At 42.1% G+C, this 19,966-nt stretch overlaps 1 protein-coding gene across 2 annotated transcripts in view; it reads left to right on the top strand.

Moving 5' to 3' along the window:
• The first annotated feature begins 1,715 nt into the window (after positions 1-1,715).
• Positions 1,716-19,966, top strand: part of LOC123482917 (UPF0687 protein C20orf27 homolog) — a 30,716-nt gene continuing 12,465 nt past the window's right edge. Inside the window, exons 1-2 of one of the 2 annotated variants that reach the window (XM_045212148.1) lie at positions 1,716-1,869; positions 9,599-9,699. In XM_045212148.1, coding sequence (XP_045068083.1) covers positions 9,681-9,699 — 19 coding nt within the window. In that variant the 5' untranslated portion in view covers positions 1,716-1,869; positions 9,599-9,680. The remainder of the gene's footprint in view (positions 1,870-9,598; positions 9,700-19,966) is intronic. The other variant, XM_045212147.1, reaches the window with a different exon arrangement.

Raw genomic sequence — 19,966 nt, 5'->3', positions numbered from 1 at the left:
GTAGAGATACCTTAATAGAAAATGACTCAAGTAAAAGTGAAAGTCACCCAGTCAAATAATACTTGATTAAAAGTCTAAAAGTATTTGGTTTTAAATATACTTAAGTATCAAAAGTAAATGTCATTGCTAAAATATACTTAAGTGTCAAAAATATATATAATTTCAAAATCCTTATATAAAGCAAACAAGACTGCCCAATAGTATTTTTTTTAATTTTTTTTACGGATGGCACATTCCAACAATCAGACAAACTAAGCATTTGTGTTTAGTGAGTCCGCCAGATCAGAGGCAGTAGGGATGACCAGGGATGTTATCTTCATAAATGCGTGAATTGGACCATTTTCATGTCCTGCTAAGCATTCAAAATGTAATGAGTAGCCTACTTTTGGGTGTCACGGAAAATGTATGGCGTAAAAAGTAAAATATTTTCTTTAGGAATGTAGTGAAGTAATATTAAAAGTTGTGAAAAATATAAATAGTAAAGTTAAGCACAGATACCCCAAAAAACTACTTAGGTAGAACTTGAAAGTAGTTGTACTTAAGTACTTTACACTAATAGTGCATTTACACAGTTTCTATTGTATAAATTAACCACTTGTATTACTGTAATTAGCATAAATAAAGCCATTACAAGATGAGTTTGTGGGGAATTGTAGCATATTGATTAGGCTATTAAGTTCTGTTTATCACATGTAAATATCCTCAATTAAACTATTATTTAACCTATCCCATTTAACATTTCAGTTGTCCTTTTTCGACGAGAATGTAGCATATTATTACTTGAAATGAAATGCGCTTTCTCTCATGATGATTGAAAGTTCTGTCATTTTTTTTGTCTCATAACTGGTTACATTTATTTAGCCAAATGACACCTGGCTGTCAGGTAAGTGCAGCTACAGGCTGTGTTTACATATCCCATTACTCAACACTGCATGTAATCACAATCTGATCAGCCGATGTCAAATACAATTGGTCAGATTTCTGCAACTGATCATGTTTTGTTTTGTAGGCTATTCATTGTGATTGGTCCCTGAGCCCATAGGATGTCATTTGGAAATGTATAAAAGCGCAACGTTTTTTCTATTTGTGAAATCTGATGAAGGCCAAGAGCAGAGACGCGTTGTTAAAAATAAATACATAAATAAATAATAATAATAATAATAATAATTAACGTCCGCTGTCCTCCAAGAGTAGCTGAATCTCATCCTCACTTCAGCTACACGTGAAGTGGCCACAAAGTGGCGACATCATAACATGAATGTAGCCTAGTGGTGAGTGGAAGGAGAAAACCCCCTGAAACGTACTCAGTTATCGACCCAGGCGTCTGTGACAGTTCTTAATGTAGACATGCCTTATGTGAGTTAAACATTTGATCGTTTACACGAATATAAACAACATTGCCAAACGCTGTAATTTAGATCTCCAAAATTGGATAGTAAATCACGTGACCAAGGGGGAAGTTGGCTGTAGAAATTAATCCAACGAAAGGGGGAGTGGTTTCCACTAAATAACCCAGCCACAAAGTCAGATTCCACAGCCACAAACTCAAAATTGGTTACAAAAATTAGCTTTTTGGTCTTAATTTAAGGTTAGACATACAATTAACAGTGTGATTAAGGTTAGGGTTAAGGTTATATTCAAAATCAGATTTTAAGAAGATTAATTGTAGAAATAGGCGAGTAAGGACTTTGTGACTGTGGTAACTAGTGGTGACCAAGGGGGAACGGTGGGCGTTCATCCTGCTGTTTATTCATTTTCTGAGGTCCTATATTCCTTTGCCTATCAGTGACTTGGATACAACCGACAATAGGACACTACCTGGCTGCAGCGTGTGCATTTAGCCTCAATTGCAAGAAAGGTGAGTTCTTGGTGAGCAATATTTCCACGCTATTTGCTACAGTTGCCAGTGCGTTAAGCACAGTTGTAACTTTGTATTATTATACTGCGAGGGCAACGAGGCAGCAAGTGTCGAGACAAGCAGGTTCAAAGTCGTTACATGACGTAGTCGCACATTCTCAAAATATCAGACTATAGGCTAAACTTTGTGCAGAAATGCGAGGTTTTTACTGTTGCACTTAACTACATTTACATTAACTTAGCAACGTAAATCTACCAAATGGATCAGTTAACTAGTAGACTGAGCTAGTGAGAGAAAGTCTTTATAGAATCCACAGTAGAGTCACTTATAGCATAAGTGATTTGTTCCTGCCCCCAACCGAGACAGCTTACTGGAGCCCAGCGCAGGATTTCCCAAACTCGGTTCTGGGGTTTGCCTTAGCACTACACAGCCGATTCAAATAATCAACTTGATGATGAGTTGGTTATTTGAATCAGCTGTGTAGTACTAGAGCATGAACCAAAATGTGAACCTAGCGGGGTCTACAGTAAACTGTCTCGGTTGGCATATGGCACTCTTGGTGTCATGCTATGTCCACTGCAAAATGTGACATTGAGTGCAGCTTGCACTGTAATCTCTCTCATTATGATATTGGTTTGAATAGAATACTGTATTAGTAGTTTATAGGATGCACTACAACTACAAGGCATTCACATTTTTACATAAATGTATATGCTACCATATCTAAGTGTTGAGTTTTTTTCCTCAAAACCTTTACATCAACTTAGCCCAGGGGTAGGCATCCCTGTTCCAGGAGTGCCGCAGGTACTAATCCGGACGCATATAAGAAATCCTGCTACACCCTCGGACGAACCATCAAACAGCAAAGCGTCAATACAGGACCAAGATCGAATCCTACTACACTGGCTCTGACGCTCGTCGAACGTGGCAGGGCTTGCAAACTATCATGGATTACAAAGGGAAACCCAGACGCGAGCTGTCCAGTGACGCAAGCCTATCAAACAAGCTAAATACCTTCTATGCTAGCAACACTGAACCATGGATGAGAGCACCAGCTGTTCCGGACGACTGTGTGATCACTCTATCCGTTGCCGATGTCAGTAAGACCTCTAAACAGGTAAATATTCGCAAGGCCGCAGGGCCAGACGCATTACCAGGATGCGTACTCAGAGTATGCGCTGACCAGCTGGAAAGTGTCTTCACTGACATTTTCAACCTCTCCCTGACCCAGTCTCTAATACCTACATGTTTCAAGCAGACCACCATAGTCCCTGTGCCCAAGAATGCCAAGGTAACCTTGTCTAAATGACTATCGCCCCATAGCACTCACATCTGTAGCCATGAAATGCTTTGAAAGGCTGGTCATGGCTCACATCAACACTATTATCCCAGACACTCTGGACCCACTACAATTCACATACCGCCCCAAAAGATCATAGATGACACACTGCCCTTTCCCACCTGGACAAATGGAACACCTATGTGAGAATGCTGTTCATTGACTACAGCTCAGTGTTCAACACCATGGTGCCCTCCAAGCTCATCACTAAGCTAAGGAGCCTGGAACTGAACATCTCCCTCAGCAACTAGATCCTGGACTTCCTGACGGGCCGCCCCCAGGTAGTGACGGTAGGCAACCACACAACCGCCTTCCCTCCTGTACTCTCTGTTCACCCATGACTGCGTGGCCACGCACGCCTCCAACTCAATCATCAAGTTTGCAGATGACGATCAGTAGTAGGCCTGATTACCAACGACGATGATGAGACTGCCTACAGTACTGCGGTTCGGCATCATAACCGACTTCAGTGGGCAAATGCTCACCTTCGATGGCCACTGGCACGCTGGAGAAGTGTACTCTTCACGGATGAATCCCGGTTTCAACTGTACCGGGCAGATGGCAGACAGCATGTGGGCGAGCGGTTAGCTGATGTCAACGTTGTGAACAGAGTGCTCCATGGTGGGGTTAGGGTATGGGCAGGCATAAGCTATGAACAACGAACACAATTGCATTTTAGCGATGGCAATTTGAATGCACAGAGCTACCGAGATGAGATCCTGAGGGCCATTGTCGTGCCATTCACCCGCCGCCATCACCTCATATTTCAGCATGATAATGCACGGCCCCATGTCACAAGGATCTGTACACAATTCCTGGAAGCTGAAAATGTCCCAGTTCATCCATGGCCTGCATACTCAACAGACATGTCACCCATTGAGCGTGTTTGGGATGCTCTGGATCAACGTGTACGACAGCGTGAGCCAGTTCCCACCAATATCCAGCAACTTCACACAGCCATTGAAGAGGAGTGGGACAACATTCCACAGTCAACAGCCTGATCAACTCTATGCGAAGAAGTTTACATTGTAGAATAATAGTGAAGACATCAAAACTATGAAATAACACATATGGAATCATGTAGTAACCAAAAAAGTGTTAAACAAATCAAAATATGTTATTTGAGATTCTTCAAATAGCCACCCTTTGCCTTGATGACAGCTTTGCACACTCTTGGCATTCTCTCAAACAGCTTCACCTGGAATGCTTTTCCAACTTTCTTGAAGGAGTTCCCACATATGCTGAGCACTTGTTGGCTGCTTTTTCTTCACTCTGCGGTCCAACTCATCCCAAACCATCTTAATTGGGTTGAGGTCGGGGGATTGTGGAGGCCAGGTCATCAGATGCAGCACTCCATCACTCTCCTTCATGGTAAAATAGCCCTTACACAGCCTGGAGGTGTGTTGGGTCATTGTCCTGTTGAAAAACAAATGACAGTCCCACTAAGGCCAAACCAGATGGGATGGCGTATTGCTGTAGAATGCTGTGGTAGCCATGCTGGTTAAGTGTGCCTTGAATTCTAAATGAATCACACAGTGTACCAGCAAAGAAACCCCCACACCATAACAACACCTCCTCCATGCTTTACGGTGGGAACTACACATGCAGAGATCATCCGTTCACCCACACCGCGTCTCACAAAGACACGGCGGTTGGAACCAAAAATGTCAAAATTTGGACTCCAGACCAAAGGACACATTTCTACCGGTCTAATGGCCATTACACATGTTTCTTGGCCCAAGCAGGTCTCTTCTTCTTATTGGTGTACTTTAGTAGTGGTTTCTTTGCAGCAATTTGACCATGAAGGCCTGAATCACACAGTCCCCTCTGAACAGTTGATGTTGAGATGTGTCTGTGAGATGAGGCTGGTAACTCTAATGAACTTATCCTCTGCAGCAGAGGTAACTATGGGTCTTCCATTCCTGTGGCGGTTCTCATGAGAGCCAGTTTCATCTTAGCGCTTGATGGTTTTTGCGACTGCACTTGAAGAAACTTTCAAAGTTCTTGAAATGTTCAGTATTGACTGACCTTCATGTCTTAAAGTAATGATGGACTGTCATTTCTCTTTGCTTATTTGAGCTGTTCTTGCCATAATATGGACTTGGTCTTTTACCAAATAGGGCTATCTTCTGTATACCCCCCTACCTTGTCACAGCACAACTGATTGGCTCAAACGCATTAAGAAGGAAAGAAATTCCACTAATTAACTTTTAAGAAGGCACACCTGTAATTGAAATACATTCCAGGTGACTACCTCATGAAGCTGGTTGAGAGAATACCAAGAGTGTGCAAAGCTGTCATCAAAGCAAAGGGTGGCTATTTGAAGAATCTCAATTATAACATATATTTAGATTGTTTAAAAACATTTTTTGGTTACTACATGATAGTTTTGATGTCTTCACTATTATTCTACAATGTAAAAAGAAAGAAAAACCCTTGAATGAGTAGGTGTATCCAAACTTTTGACTGGTAGTGTATCCATCTCAATTACATCATACCCCTGCATATCGACTTGGTACTGGTTCCCCGTGTATATAGCCAAGTTATCGTTACTCATTGTGTATTTATTCCTCATGTTATTATTTTTCTATTTATTTTCTCTGCATTGTTGGGAAGAGCCCGTAAGTAAGCATTTCACTGTTAGTCTACACCTGTTGTTTACAAAACGTGACAGATAACATTTGATTTGAATTAGATTTTGTTCCAACTAGGCACCACAGCTGGCCAACTGAGCTAATTGATCAGTTCAGTGATTGCCTAAATTCAACACACCTGGACTTCCAGGTCTGTTAAATCAAAACATAAAGTGCCTGCGGCAACCCAGGACCAGGGTTGCCTACCCCTAATCTAGCCTATATTAATAGGCTACAAATTAGGTTACTGGTGAAAACTACATTAAAGTGTGGATGTTGTAGGCTAACCACATTGCATATAGTTAATTTATTAAAATATGAATGTCTCCTGCCGCAGGGAAGGCAAATCTCTGCTTGCACTGAACGATGGCGAGGGTTTCAAAAGGAATGTTTTAAATTGGATGCATAAATCAAGTATTTGAAGACAAAGATGTAAATATAACATGTTATTGCAGTTTAGTTTCTAAAGCGTTTCTCTCTCATCTGTAGTATTATTTCATCTTGGCAGTTGGCGTTTTAGAAGATGATAATCTCACAGCCCTGAACACACCTGTGGTTGGGGGCTGCGGGTCCCAATTTCATACCCAGAGGGTTCCATGTTTTGTTTTATTTTCTTTCTCTCAACTGTTTCATGATCTTGGCACTAGATCTCATCCCATCCCTCCCTCTAAACACCCTGTGGTTTCAGGGCGGTCACAAACGTTTGTGACTGATAGAACCTTCTGGGTCTGAAAGAAGAACCTGTGTCCTAGTCCCCTGAGTAGCCTTTCATATTACTTTTTTTATTGTGACAGTCAGTGACCTGATTTGATGCTCAGATGAGTAGGCCTACCAACCGACCAATCACACTGAGTTAGGTTATAGCCTAGACAGCCTTGTCTAATTCGCACTTTAGGGCCGACCTGAACAGCACCATGCTGGCTCTGATGTTTTCCTTTTACAATGCATGGTTCCAGCAGCTTTGGTGGATGCATAACCAGGCTAGCCCAGTATAGCTTGGCTCGACCCTATATTGCAAATCAGGCATGAGTTAAGAAACAAGGCAATCTATGTGTGCCAGCATTATTGTTAATGGACATGCCATATTTTTAATAACCTCCCTCTAGGATGCTTCTTCCTTCTTTTGCAGTAGAAAAAGGAGGGTGGGTTTAATCGTTTCTTTCCCAGGCTTTTTGAACCTAAAGACAACTGGGTTCAAACCTAAAGCGGTTCTGGGGTCCCTGACTCCTGACTCACTGTTACAAATGGTTAAATGTGTCAGGGAGCGGAAGTCCACTTGGAACGTATCAGGCCTCTGTTGCCGTGGTAAAAATAACTAAGAACTTGACTACAATACATAGTAAAAGCCTGTCTATAGCATACAAAATGTTCGCTGTAGTAGATCACTTACATGGTCCATTATTCAATGTTTATTTAGAGTGCCTTTGGAAAGTATTCAGACCCCTTGACCTTTTCCACATTTTGTTACATTACAGCCTTATTCTAAAATGGATTAAAACAAAAAAAAATGTCTTCAGTAATCTACACACATACCCCATAATGACAAAGCGAAAACAGGTATTTAGAACATTTTGCTAATGTATAAAAAAAAAAAAACAGATACCTTATTCACGTAAGTATTCATAACCTTTGCTATGAGACTCGAAATTGAGCTCAGGTGCATCCTGTTTCCATTGATCATCCTTGAAATGTTTCTAAAAGTTGTTTGGAGTCCATCTGTGGTAAATTCAATTTATTGGACATGATTTGGAAAGGCACACACCTGTCTATATAAGGTCCCACAGTTGACAGTGCATGTCAGAGAAATCATGCTGTGGGGATGTATTTTAGCGGCAGGGACTGGGAGTCTAGTCAGGATCAAGGGAAAGATGAACGGAGCAAAGTACAGAGAGATCCTTGATGAAAACCTGCTCCAGAGTGCTCAGGACCTCAGACTGGGGGGAAAGTTCACCTTCCAACAGGACAACGACCCTAAGCACACAGCCAAAACAACGCAGAATTGGCTTCGGGACAAGTCTCTGAATGTCCATGAGTGGCCCAGCCAGAGCTCGGACTTGAACCCGATCGAACATCTCCGGAGAGACCTGAAAATAGCTGTGCAGCAACACTCCCCATCCAACCTGACCGAGCTTGAGAGGATCTGCACAGAAGAATGGGAGAAACTCTCCAAATACAGATGTGCCAAGTTTGTAATGTCATACCCAAGAAGACTCGAGGCTGTAATCGCTGCCAAAGGTGCTTCAACAAAGTACTGAGTAAAGGGTCTGAATAATTATGTAAATGTGATATTTACGTTTTTTTATGTTTAATCAATTAGCAAACATTTCTAAAAACATGTTTTTGCTTTGTCATTTTGGGGTATTGTGTGTAGTATGAAAATGTATGCACTCACTAACTGTAAGTCGCTCTGGATAAGAGCGTCTGCTAAAATGACAAAAATGTCAAATGTAGAATGATGAGGGGTAAAAAACTGTAATTTTAGAACCTAACAAAATGTGGAAAAAGTCAAGGGGTCTGAATACTTTCCGAAGGCATTGTATTAAAAAGAAATATATAATTATAATTTTTGTATTTATTTTTTACCCCCTTTTTTCTCCGCAATTTTGATCTTGTCTCATCGCTGCAACTCCCCAACGGGCTCGGAAGGCGAAGGTCGAGTCATGCATCCTCCGAAACATGACCCGCAAAACCGCGCTTCTTAACACCAGCCCGCTTAACCCGGAAGCCAACCGCACCAATGTTTCGGAGGAAACACTGTTCACCTGACGACCAAGGTCAGCCTGTAGGCGCCTGGCCCGCCACAAGGAGTTGCTAGAGCGCGATGAGCCAATTAAAGCCCCCCCGGCCAAACCCTCCCCTAACCCGGACGACGCTGGGCCAATTGTGCGCCGCCCTATGGGACTGGTTGTGATACAGCCTGAGATCGAACCCGTGTCTGTAGTGACGCCTCTAGCCTTAGACCGCTGCGCCACTCGGGAGGCCCCGTCACTGTATTTATTAAAAAGGTGAATTGTAAATAAGCACATATTTTGGTTCTCTTCCAATTGTGGCTACGTCCAAGGGACAATCCAATGGTCTGTCTCTTTAGCTACTGACTGATCTGAAAGGACTGAACAGGCAAAAGCAATATGGTGAAACACCCAATTTGCCACTTGTCAGTGGTCACCTATCCATTATTTTCAGGCCAGTGGTTTCACAGTTACAGTCAGAGGAACTTGTCATTTTTCGTAGTATTTCAACATCGCCCTATGACCCTCACCTGACGTCATTGGAATCACTAGGAGTGCTGCATCTTTCAACAACCTTTTAAGACGCCTCCCTTCTTGATTTTTGTTAGGGTTATATTTCGTCCTTTCTTTTACAGAAACCTGTGAGGTCCCTGAAATGTTAAAATAAACATCTGACACTCCTTGGTTTTAATTTAATCCTCTTTGAATGTTTGTTTGTTGTTTTTCTTTATTTTAAGTCAGTCGGGAGCCTCCGCTCTCCCTTGGCGATAGAGCCTGGCACACAGCTGGGTGCCGTCGTTTGAACAGAGTTAGTAACCTGGGGCTAGGATTTATTAAAGACAAATACCAGCTTGTCTTTCAGAAGTATTTATTTCCTGATTTCATTACGGTTATGTCACTTTCTCCTTTCTTTAGCTTCTTAAGCTCTTTCTTCATTGCCCTCCCTCATTTTGTTAATCCTTTATCATTGAAACCTCTTCTTTATCCCCTCTCTCGCTCTCTCTTTCGTTTCTCTCCCTCTCTCTCGTGTCTCTCTCAGGGTCGTTTTGAGGCTGGGCCATAGAGATGACCAGGCTGTGACGGGTGGGTTCTGTGTGTGTCTGTGTTGGACCAACCCTGGCATGGCTACTGCTAGGAAGAGTAAGTACCTTTTTCTATTGTATTGTTGTAGAGGCTCTTGTCCCTTTTCCCCTGTTATGTGGTTTTCAATGCAAGAATGGGTATTTCTAAAATGTCTTCCAATTCAAAACACAGTACAGCTCTCATATGTCTCAATGTGTTCAAGGTATGAAATGTATAGTTATTTTCAAATGCAATATCTTTTTGGGCTTAGTTGTGGCCAATTTTGCAGATTACAAATTCTTAAATTATGTTCTGGCCCCCCGACCATCCGCTCCGACCAAAAATTGGCTCGCGGCTGAATCTAGTTGCCTACTCCTGCCATAGTGTTAGCTTAGGAACGTCTTTAGGTGGATAAAAACGGATATGGTTACAGAGCATTATGGGTACTGTAGTACATCATGCTTTATTACCTGAGCTTGTTCTTCCTCCACATGGACCCTGTCCAGAAACAACCCCTATAGCAGGGTTCCCCAACTGTTCGCCCGCTGTCCGATTTTGCCCGCGGGTGGTTTTTACATTTTATTTTTATTGTTGGACATAAAAGACTGTAAAAACACCCGGAAATCAGGTCCAAGTGATTTTAATTTTGGGAATCTGTTCCCATGTATTCTCACGCATAATAGAGACACGTGATTGTATACAAATGTAAGCAAGATTTGAAATGATAATGTTTTAGTCAACTATTATATCTGTTTGGGTTTCTTGTGATCAATTTGCAGTCTACAAATAATTTGTAATTATGTTCCGGCCCCCTGACCATCCGCTCAAGAAAAAATCGTCCCACGGCTGAATCTAGTTGATTACCCCTGTCCTATAGCCTCCCAAGGGTTGGCAGACATTGTTGATGTTTGGATCAGGTTTCCATCAGTCTTCATAGAACTCTCCAGCCACTCCCTTCAACTGTCTCCAAGCCAGGGGCAGCAGGCAGCGTAGCGGTTAGAGCATTGGGCCAGTAACCGAAAACCCCCAAATCATGCTTCCTCTTTTCCTCTCTCCCCCTCCCCACTATGTTATAACATCACTACAGTATACAAATGCTTACTTAGTAAGTGTGTGTAATTTAAAGAAGAGATGGGCGAGAAGGGTACAGGAAACCCCATAGCAACAAGAGAATAAGACCTGGCAATCCAACCCCGACATGGCAATGTTTATGTATGCAATGTCTTTGTTTACAATGCACACATATTACATCAAACAGGGAGCCCACCTGAATCAGACTTTCCTCTGATCAAACAGCACACTGTCCTCAGGAAATCGTTCAACTAAATCAGATTTAATGCGATTAATTTTTCAATGCTTGAACCTGTAATAGATTTGTCTTTTTTTTCGGAGGCTTTGTTTCAGCGAGACGGGAGGTATTGGCACGAATATGGTAGAGGCGCTCTCCATCTTTCTCCCCCTCCCCTCTCTTTCCCTCTCTTGCTCTCCCCCTCCCCACTATGTTATAACATCACTACAGTATACAAATGCTTACTTAGTAAGTGTGTGTAATTTAAAGAAGAGATGGGCGAGAAGGGTACAGGAAACCCCATAGCAACAAGATAATAAGACCTGGCAATCCAACCCCGACATGGCAATGTTTACAGTGGGGAAAAAAAGTATTTAGTCAGCCACCAATTGTGCAAGTTCTCCAACATAAAAAGATGAGAGAGGCCTGTAATTTTCATCATAGGTACACGTCAACTATGACAGACAAAATGAGAAAAAAAATCCAGAAAATCACATTGTAGGATTTTTAATGAATTTATTTGCAAATGATGGTGGAAAATAAGTATTTGGTCACCTACAAACAAGCAAGATTTCTGGCTCTCACAGACCTGTAACTTCTTCTTTAAGAGGCTCCTCTGTCCTCCACTCGGTACCTGTATTAATGGCACCTGTTTGAACTTGTTATCAGTATAAAAGACACCTGTCCACAACCTCAAACAGTCACACTCCAAACTCCACTATGGCCAAGACCAAAGAGCTGTCAAAGGACACCAGAAACAAAATTGTAGACCTGCACCAGGCTGGGAAGACTGAATCTACAATAGGTAAGCAGTTTGGTTTGAAGAAATCAACTGTGGGAGCAATTATTAGGAAATGGAAGACATACAAGACCACTGATAATCTCCATCGATCTGGGGCTCCACGCAAGATCTCACCCCGTGGGGTCAAAATGACCACAAGAACGGTGAGCAAAAATCCCAGAACCACACGGGGGGACCTAGTGAATGACCTGCAGAGAGCTGGGACCAAAGTAACAAAGCCTACCATCAGTAACACACTACGCCGCCAGGGACTCAAATCCTGCAGTGCCAGACGTGTCCCCTTGCTTAAGCCAGTACATGTCCAGGCCCGTCTGAAGTTTGCTAGAGTGCATTTGGATGATCCAGAAGAGGATTGGGAGAATGTCATATGGTCAGATGAAACCAAAATATAACTTTTTGGTAAAAACTCAACTCGTCGTGTTTGGAGGACAAAGAATGCTGAGTTGCATCCAAAGAACACCATACCTACTGTGAAGCATGGGGGTGGAAACATCATGCTTTGGGGCTGTTTTTCTGCAAAGGGACCAGGACGACTGATCCGTGTAAAGGAAAGAATGAATGGGGCCATGTATCGTGAGATTTTGAGTGAAAACCTCCTTCCATCAGCAAGGGCATTGAAGATGAAACGTGGCTGGGTCTTTCAGCATGACAATGATCCCAAACACACTGCCCGGGCAACGAAGGAGTGGCTTCGTAAGAAGCATTTCAAGGTCCTGGAGTGGCCTAGCCAGTCTCCAGATCTCAACCCCATAGAAAATCTTTGGAGGGAGTTGAAAGTCCGTGTTGCCCAGCGACAGCCCCAAAACATCACTGCTCTAGAGGAGATCTGCATGGAGGAATGGGCCAAAATACCAGCAACAGTGTGTGAAAACCTTGTGAAGACTTACAGAAAACGTTTGACCTGTGTCATTGCCAACAAAGGGTATATAACAAAGTATTGAGAAACCTTTGTTATTGACCAAATACTTATTTTCCACCATAATTTGCAAATAAATTCATTAAAAATCCTACAATGTGATTTTCTGGATTTTTTTTCCTCATTTTGTCTGTCATAGTTGACGTGTACCTATGATGAAAATTACAGGCCTCTCATCTTTTTAAGTGGGAGAACTTGCACAATTGGTGGCTGACTAAATACTTTTCCCCCCCACTGTATGTATGCAATGTCTTTGTTTACAATGCACACATACTACATCTTATTCTCAGAACTAGAAGCATCAATTTATAGTCTTTGGAAGAATGTATTTTTAGGGGATTCTAGGCAAAACATGTGCAGAAACACAATGTGGACTTGATTGAATTGAGTCTGAATTGTGTGTGTGTGTGTGTCTCAGTGTGAACGAATATGTTGCACATGAAGGATAAGCAGGAAGTGTTCAGGGAGCCTCATAGAAACACAGCCAGAGAACAGCACCTGGGAGACAGACTAAAAGTGTGACTCAATGCGTTTTTTCACTGTCATTAATATATCCCCAGTGGCGATTGGAGGCTTTTGTTTCTGCACACAAAGTGCTCCCCTCTCCCTGGGTCTTTGTTCTCACGTTGATTAGGCTACTGAATGAGAGTGGCGATTTACTTCCTATTTGTTTTCACTTCAATGTATTTTTCATGTGTCTGGGATGTAGCCAGTTTCACAGGGAAGTGAGAGAGAGAGGGAGAGCGAGAGAGAGCGAGAGAGAGAGAGAGAGTGTGTGTGTGAGAGAGAGTTTTTAATTTGGTCCTTGGGGGGAGAAAGAAAGAGCAAGGGGTGGAAGAGGGAACTGAACATGGAGATACAAGCCTAATGGAGTATGTTACCATGGTTATCAGAGAAAGGTAGTGATAGATCTTTGTTTAAAGTCTTGTGCAGCGCCGAGCACTGACTTGCCTGCCTCTCCTTTCCAGAGAGAACCAGACAGCCGGGGGTGGGGGGGAGAACAATGGACATGCAGAGAAAGAGACATAGACTTGTGACAAAGATGGAGGGGATAGAGTGAAAGGACAGGTTAGAGAGCGAGGTAGACCCATGCAGTAATCTAATATACAACAGAGGCTAGGAGAGAAACGATGATCCAGACCCAGACCGACAGATGTAGAGTGAGAGAGAAAGGGGAAAAAGAGAGCGAGATTATGACAACCAGACAGAGAAGCCAGCTCCTGTACTGTAGACTGCACTGTAGTATATGTAACAGGCCTGGGATGTTCAGCAGCTAAGAGACCTGGGTTCAAATAGTGTATATATATGTTGTTGTTTTTTTTCAAACACTTCAGCCGCACTTGACTGAGTTTGCCTGGCACTATAGAATCAATGGAAAAGTGCAAACCCTGCCCGGGCTACCCACCTGACTCTCCAAAATAGGCTCAATCAAATGCTTCCAAGTATTTGAAAGAAAACCAATACTATCTGAACCCAGGCCTGGTAGCTAGCCAGCACAGTGTCCAGTGCAGTTCACTGTCTGGGCTAGTGTCCAGAGAATGTGGATTAACGTACGGTCTTGTTTGAAAGGCTGTGGATCTCTCTCAGCATTGTCTGAATCCACAAATCCTCTCAACTAGTGTAGCATAGTAGATAGTCTTCAGACTGGAGTGGACAGAGAGCTACTCCGACTCACCTCATACATCAGCATCACTCACACTCAGGACTCTAAAGTGTGACCAAATTGATCGCATATGCAACGAAAATATTTTGCTGTGCGACTAGGATTTTTATTTTGGGAGCGCTGTGCGACTATAAAAAAAAATCTCCCAGATTATAATTGTTGTAACGATAAGGCTTCACTGTAAATCAAATCAAATGTTATTTGTCACATACGTGTTTAGCAGATGTTATAGCGGGTGTAGCGAAATGCTTGTGATTCTAGCTCCGACAGTGCAGTAATATCTAACAATTTCACAACATATACCCAATACACACAAAACTAGTAAGGAATGGGATTCAAGAATATATACATATATGGACAAGCAATGACAGAGCGGCATGGACTAAGATACAGTAGAATAGAATAGAATGCAGTATATACATATGAGATGAGTAGTGCAAGATATGTAAACATATCGGTTGTACTGTTGTTTCCGAGGGCCCTAGAGAAACTAGCGAGTACAGATTCGTTAGCATCATAGTTGCACCATTACAGCAAAAACGGCTTGCTTCTAGACTAACCAGGTCAAAAGATCTGACCCATATTACCGGCGAAGTGGACCCATTTTTATCTTCCTATAGTGCAGTGGTATTCAAAGTCGGGGTCACGACCCCACTTGGGTCGGCAAAATTTACAAAATGTTTTTTATATACAGTGCATTCGGAAAGTATTCAGACCCCTTTAATTTTTCCACATTTTGCTACGTTACAGACTTATTTTAAACTGGATAAAAAATTTTTTTTCTCATCAATCTACACACAATACCCCATAATGACAAGACAAAACAAAACAAAAACAGGTGTGCCTTTTACTGAGGAGTGGCTTCCATCTGGCCACTCTACCATAAAGGCCTGATTGGTGGAGTGCTGCAGAGATTGTTGTCCTTCTGGAAGGTTCTCCCATTGCTACAGAGGAACTCTGGAGCTCTGTCAGAGTGACCATCAGGTTCTTGGTCACCTCCCTGACCAAGGCCCTTCTCCCCTAATTGCTCAGTTTGGCTGGGCGGCCAGCTCTAGGAAGAGTCTTGGTGGTTCCAAACTTATTCCATTTAAGAATGATGGAGGCTACTCTGTTCTTGGGGACCTTCAATGCTGCAGAATTTTTTTAATACCCTTCCTCAGATCTGTGCCTCGACACAATCCTGTCTCGGCGCTCTACGGACAATTCCTTCAACCTCATGGCTTGGTTTTTTCTCTGACATGCACTGTCAACTGTGGGACCTTATATAGACAGGTGTGTGCCTTTCCAAATCATGTCCAATCAATTGAATTTCCCACAGGTGGACTCCAAACAAGTTGTAGAAACATCTCAAGGATGATCAATGGAAACAGGATGCACCTGAGCTCAATGTTGAGTCTCATAGCAAAGGGTCTGAATGCTTATGTAAATAAGGTATTTCTGTTTTTTATTTTTAATACATTCGCAAAAAAGTCTAAACCTGTTTTTGCTTTGTCATTATGTAGATTGATGAGGAAATTGTAACGTAGCAAAATTAGGAAAAAACAAGGGGTCTGAATACTTTCTGAAGGCATTGTGTGTGTGTGTATATGTATGTATGTGTGTGTGTGTAGGTAGGTAGGTAGGTATGTATGTATGTATGTATGTGTGTGTGATAGATATATATATATATATATATCTAACACTCACTACCGGTCAAAAGTTTTCGAACACCTACTCATTCAATGGTTTTTCTTAATATTTTCTACATTGTAGAATAATAGTGAAGACATCAAAACTATGAAATAACACATGGAATCATGTAGTAACCAAAAAAGTGTTAATCAAATGAAAATATATTTTCTATTTGAGATTCTTCAAATAGCCACCCTTTGCTTTGATGACAGCTTTGCACACTCTTGGCATTCTCTCAACCAGCTTCTTGAGGTAGGCACCTGGAATGAATTTCAATTAACAGGTGTGCCTTCTTAAAAGTTAATTTGTGGAATTTCTTTCCTTAATGCGTTTGAGCCAATCAGTTGTGTTGTGACAAGGTAGGGGGGTATACAGATGGCCCTATTTGGTGAAAGACCAAGTCCATATTATGGCAAGAACAGCTCAAATAAGCAAAGAGAATTGACAGTCCATCATCACTTTAAGACATGAAGGTCAGTCAATACGGGAAATTTGAAGAACTTTGAAAGTTTCTTTAAGTGCAGTCGCAAAAACCATCAAGCGCTAAGATGAAACTGGCGCTCTTGAGGACCGCCACAGGAATGGAAGACCCAGAAGTACCTCTGCTGCAGAGGATAAGTTCATTAGCATTACCAGCCTCAGAAATTGCAGCCCAAATGAATGCTTCATAGAGTTCAAGTAACAGACACATCTGAACATCAACTGTTCAGAGGAGACTGTGTAAATCAGGCCTTCATGGTCGAATTGCTGCAAAGAAACCACTAATAAAGGACACCAATAAGAAGAAGAGAGTTGCTTGGGCCAAGAAACACGAGCAATGGACATTAGACCGGGTGGAATTTGGTCTGGAGTCCAAATTTTGAGATTTTTGGTTCCAACCGCCGTGTCTTTGTGAGACGCGGTGTGGGTGAACGGATGATCTCCGCATGTGTAGTTCCCACCGTAAAGCATTGAGGAGGATTTGTTATGGTGTGTGGGTGCTTTGCTGGTGACACTGTCTGTGATTTATTTAGAATTCAAGGCACACTTAACCAGCATGGCTACCACAGCATTCTGCAGTGATACGCCATCCCATCTGGTTTGGGCTTATGGGACTGTCATTTGTTTTGCAACAGGACAATGACCCAACACACATCCAGGCTGTGTAAGGGCTATTTTACCATGAAGGAGAGTGATGGAGTGCTGCATCTGATGACCTGGCCTCCACAATCCCCCGACCTCAACCCAATTAAGATGGTTTGGGATGAGTTGGACCGCAGAGTGAAGAAAAAGCAGCCAACAAGTGCTCAGCATATGTGGGAACTCCTTCAAGAAAGTTGGAAAAGCATTCCAGGTGAAGCTGGTTGAGAGAATGCCAAGAGTGTGCAAAGCTGTCATCAAGGCAAAGGGTGGCTATTTGAAGAATCTCAAATAACATATTTTGATTTGTTTAACACTTTTTTTGGTTACTACATGATTCCATATGTGTTATTTCATAGTTTTGATGTCTTCACTATTATTCTACAATGTAGAAAATAGTAAAAAATTAAGTAAAACCCTGGAATGAGTAGGTGTGTCCAATCATTTGACTGCTACTATATATATATATATTATACTGTATATTTTTTGTCTGAGGTAAGCTCAGAATATTGCCTGGCTAGCCATCCACATCGCTCAGGCCAACCGACGTTTCTTCTCTACGATGAGTCTGGATTTGCCTCCCTCACCAACGATTTTTAGAATGCGAACACAATCTGACTGTTCTGATTGGTCCCAGAAACTGATGGGTTAGGCCAGAGCCAGCCTACATGATGACGTTATCAACTTTGATACTCTGTTTGGTTAGATTTGTTAGAGACGATCCAATCGCTGATTAATTTGTTCATAATGCCTCCTCATTTTGAAGTAACACAAACAACTTCTAAGATGGCAGTTTGACTGAATGTATTAAGCGATCGATAGATCAGGGGAATACAATTCAGGGTGAGTGGTCAGGCAAGAGAGAGTAGACAGATTCTATTCTATACAGTGAGGGAAAAAAGTATTTGATCCCCTGCTGATTTTGTACGTTTGCCCACTGACAAAGAAATGATCAGTCTATAATTTTAATGGTAGGTTTATTTGAACAGTGAGAGACAGAATAACAGCAACAAAATCCAGAAAAACGCATTTAAAAAATGTTATACATTTATTTCCATTTTAATGAGGGAAATAAGTATTTGACCCCCTCTCAATCAGAAAGATTTCTGTCTCCCAGGTGTCTTTTATACAGGTAACGAGCTGAGATTAGGAGCGCACTCTTAAAGGGAGTGCTCCTAATCTCAGCTTGTTACCTGTATAAAAGACACCTGTCCACAGAAGCAATCAATCAATCAGATTCCAAACTCTCCACCATGGCCAAGACCAAAGAGCTCTCCAAGGATGTCAGGGACAAGATTGTAGACCTACACAAGGCTGGAATGGGCTACAAGACCATCGCCAAGCAGCTTGGTGAGAAGGTGACAACAGTTGGTGCGATTATTCGCAAATGGAAGAAACACAAAATAACTGTCAATCTCCCAGTTCTCCCTTGGCCTGGGGCTCCATGCAAGATCTCACCTTGTGGAGTTGCAATGATCATGAGAACGGTGCGGAATCATCCCAGAACTACACGGGAGGATCTTGCCAATGATCTCAAGGCAGCTGGGACCATAGTCACCAAGAAAACAATTGGTAACACACTATGCCGTGAAGGACCGAAATCCTGCCGCGCCCGATTCAGAGGAGAACTGGGTGAAAGTGTTGTGGGCAGATGATACCAAAATGGAGCTCTTTGGCATCAACTCAACTCGCCGTGTTTGGAGGAGGAGGAATGCTGCCTATGACCCCAAGAACACCATCCCCACCGTCAAACATGGAGGTGGAAACATTATGCTTTGGGGGCGTTTTTCTGCTAAGGGGACAGGACAACTTCACCGCATCAAAGGGGCAATGGACGGGGCCATGTACCGTCAAATCTTGGGTGAGAACCTCCTTCCCTTAGCCAGGGCATTGAAAATGGGTCATGGATGGGTATTCCAGCATGACAATGACCCAAAACACACGGCCAAGGCAACAAAGGAGTGGCTCAAGAAGAAGCACATTAAGGTCCTGGAGTGGCCTAGCCAGTCTCCAGACCTTAATCCCATAGAAAATCTGTGGCGGGAGCTGAACGTTCAAGTTGCCAAACATCAACCTCGAAACCTTAATGACTTGGAGAAGATCTGCAAAGAGGAGTGGAACAAAATCCCTTCTGAGATGTGTGCAAACCTGGTGGCCAACTACAAGAAACGTCTGACCTCTGTGATTGCCAACAAGGGTTTTGCCACCAAGTACTAAGTAATGTTTTGCAGAGGGGTCAAATACTTATTTCCCTCATTTAAAATGCAAATCAATTAATAACATTTTTGACATGCGTTTTTCTGGATTTTTGTTGTTGTTATTCTGTCTCTCACTGTTCAAATAAACCTACCATTTTAAATTATAGACTGATCATGTCTTTGTCAGTGGGCAAATGTACAAAATCAGCAGGGGATCAAATACTTTTTTCCCTCACTGTATGTAATTCTATGATGTCATCATAGTTATCATTCCTATAGAATCTCTTTCAATAAAAACCTGTAGGGCGACATGCAGTGCCTTCAGAAAGTATTCACACCTCTTGACTTTTTCCACATTTTGTTATTACAGCCTGAATTTAAAATGGGTTCCATTTTAAGATTTTTGTGCCTCTGATCTACACACAATACCCCATAATGTCGAAGTGGAATTATGTTTTTAGAAATGTTTACAAATGAATAAAAAATGCAAATCTGAAATGGCTTGAGTCAATAAGTATTCAACCCCTTTATTATGGCAAGCAGAAATAACTTCAGGAGTAAAAATTTGCTTAACAAGTAATATAACTGTGTGTGCAATAATGCTGTTTAACATGCTTTTTGAATGACTACCCCATACATACAATTATCTGTAAGGTCCCTCAGTCGAGCAGTGAATTTCAAGCACAGA

This window comes from Coregonus clupeaformis, unplaced genomic scaffold (genome assembly GCF_020615455.1).
Source record: "Coregonus clupeaformis isolate EN_2021a unplaced genomic scaffold, ASM2061545v1 scaf0001, whole genome shotgun sequence".
Lineage (NCBI taxonomy): Eukaryota > Metazoa > Chordata > Actinopteri > Salmoniformes > Salmonidae > Coregonus > Coregonus clupeaformis.
Note: the sequence above shows the minus strand (reverse complement) of the source record. Positions and strands in the feature narration are given on the sequence as shown.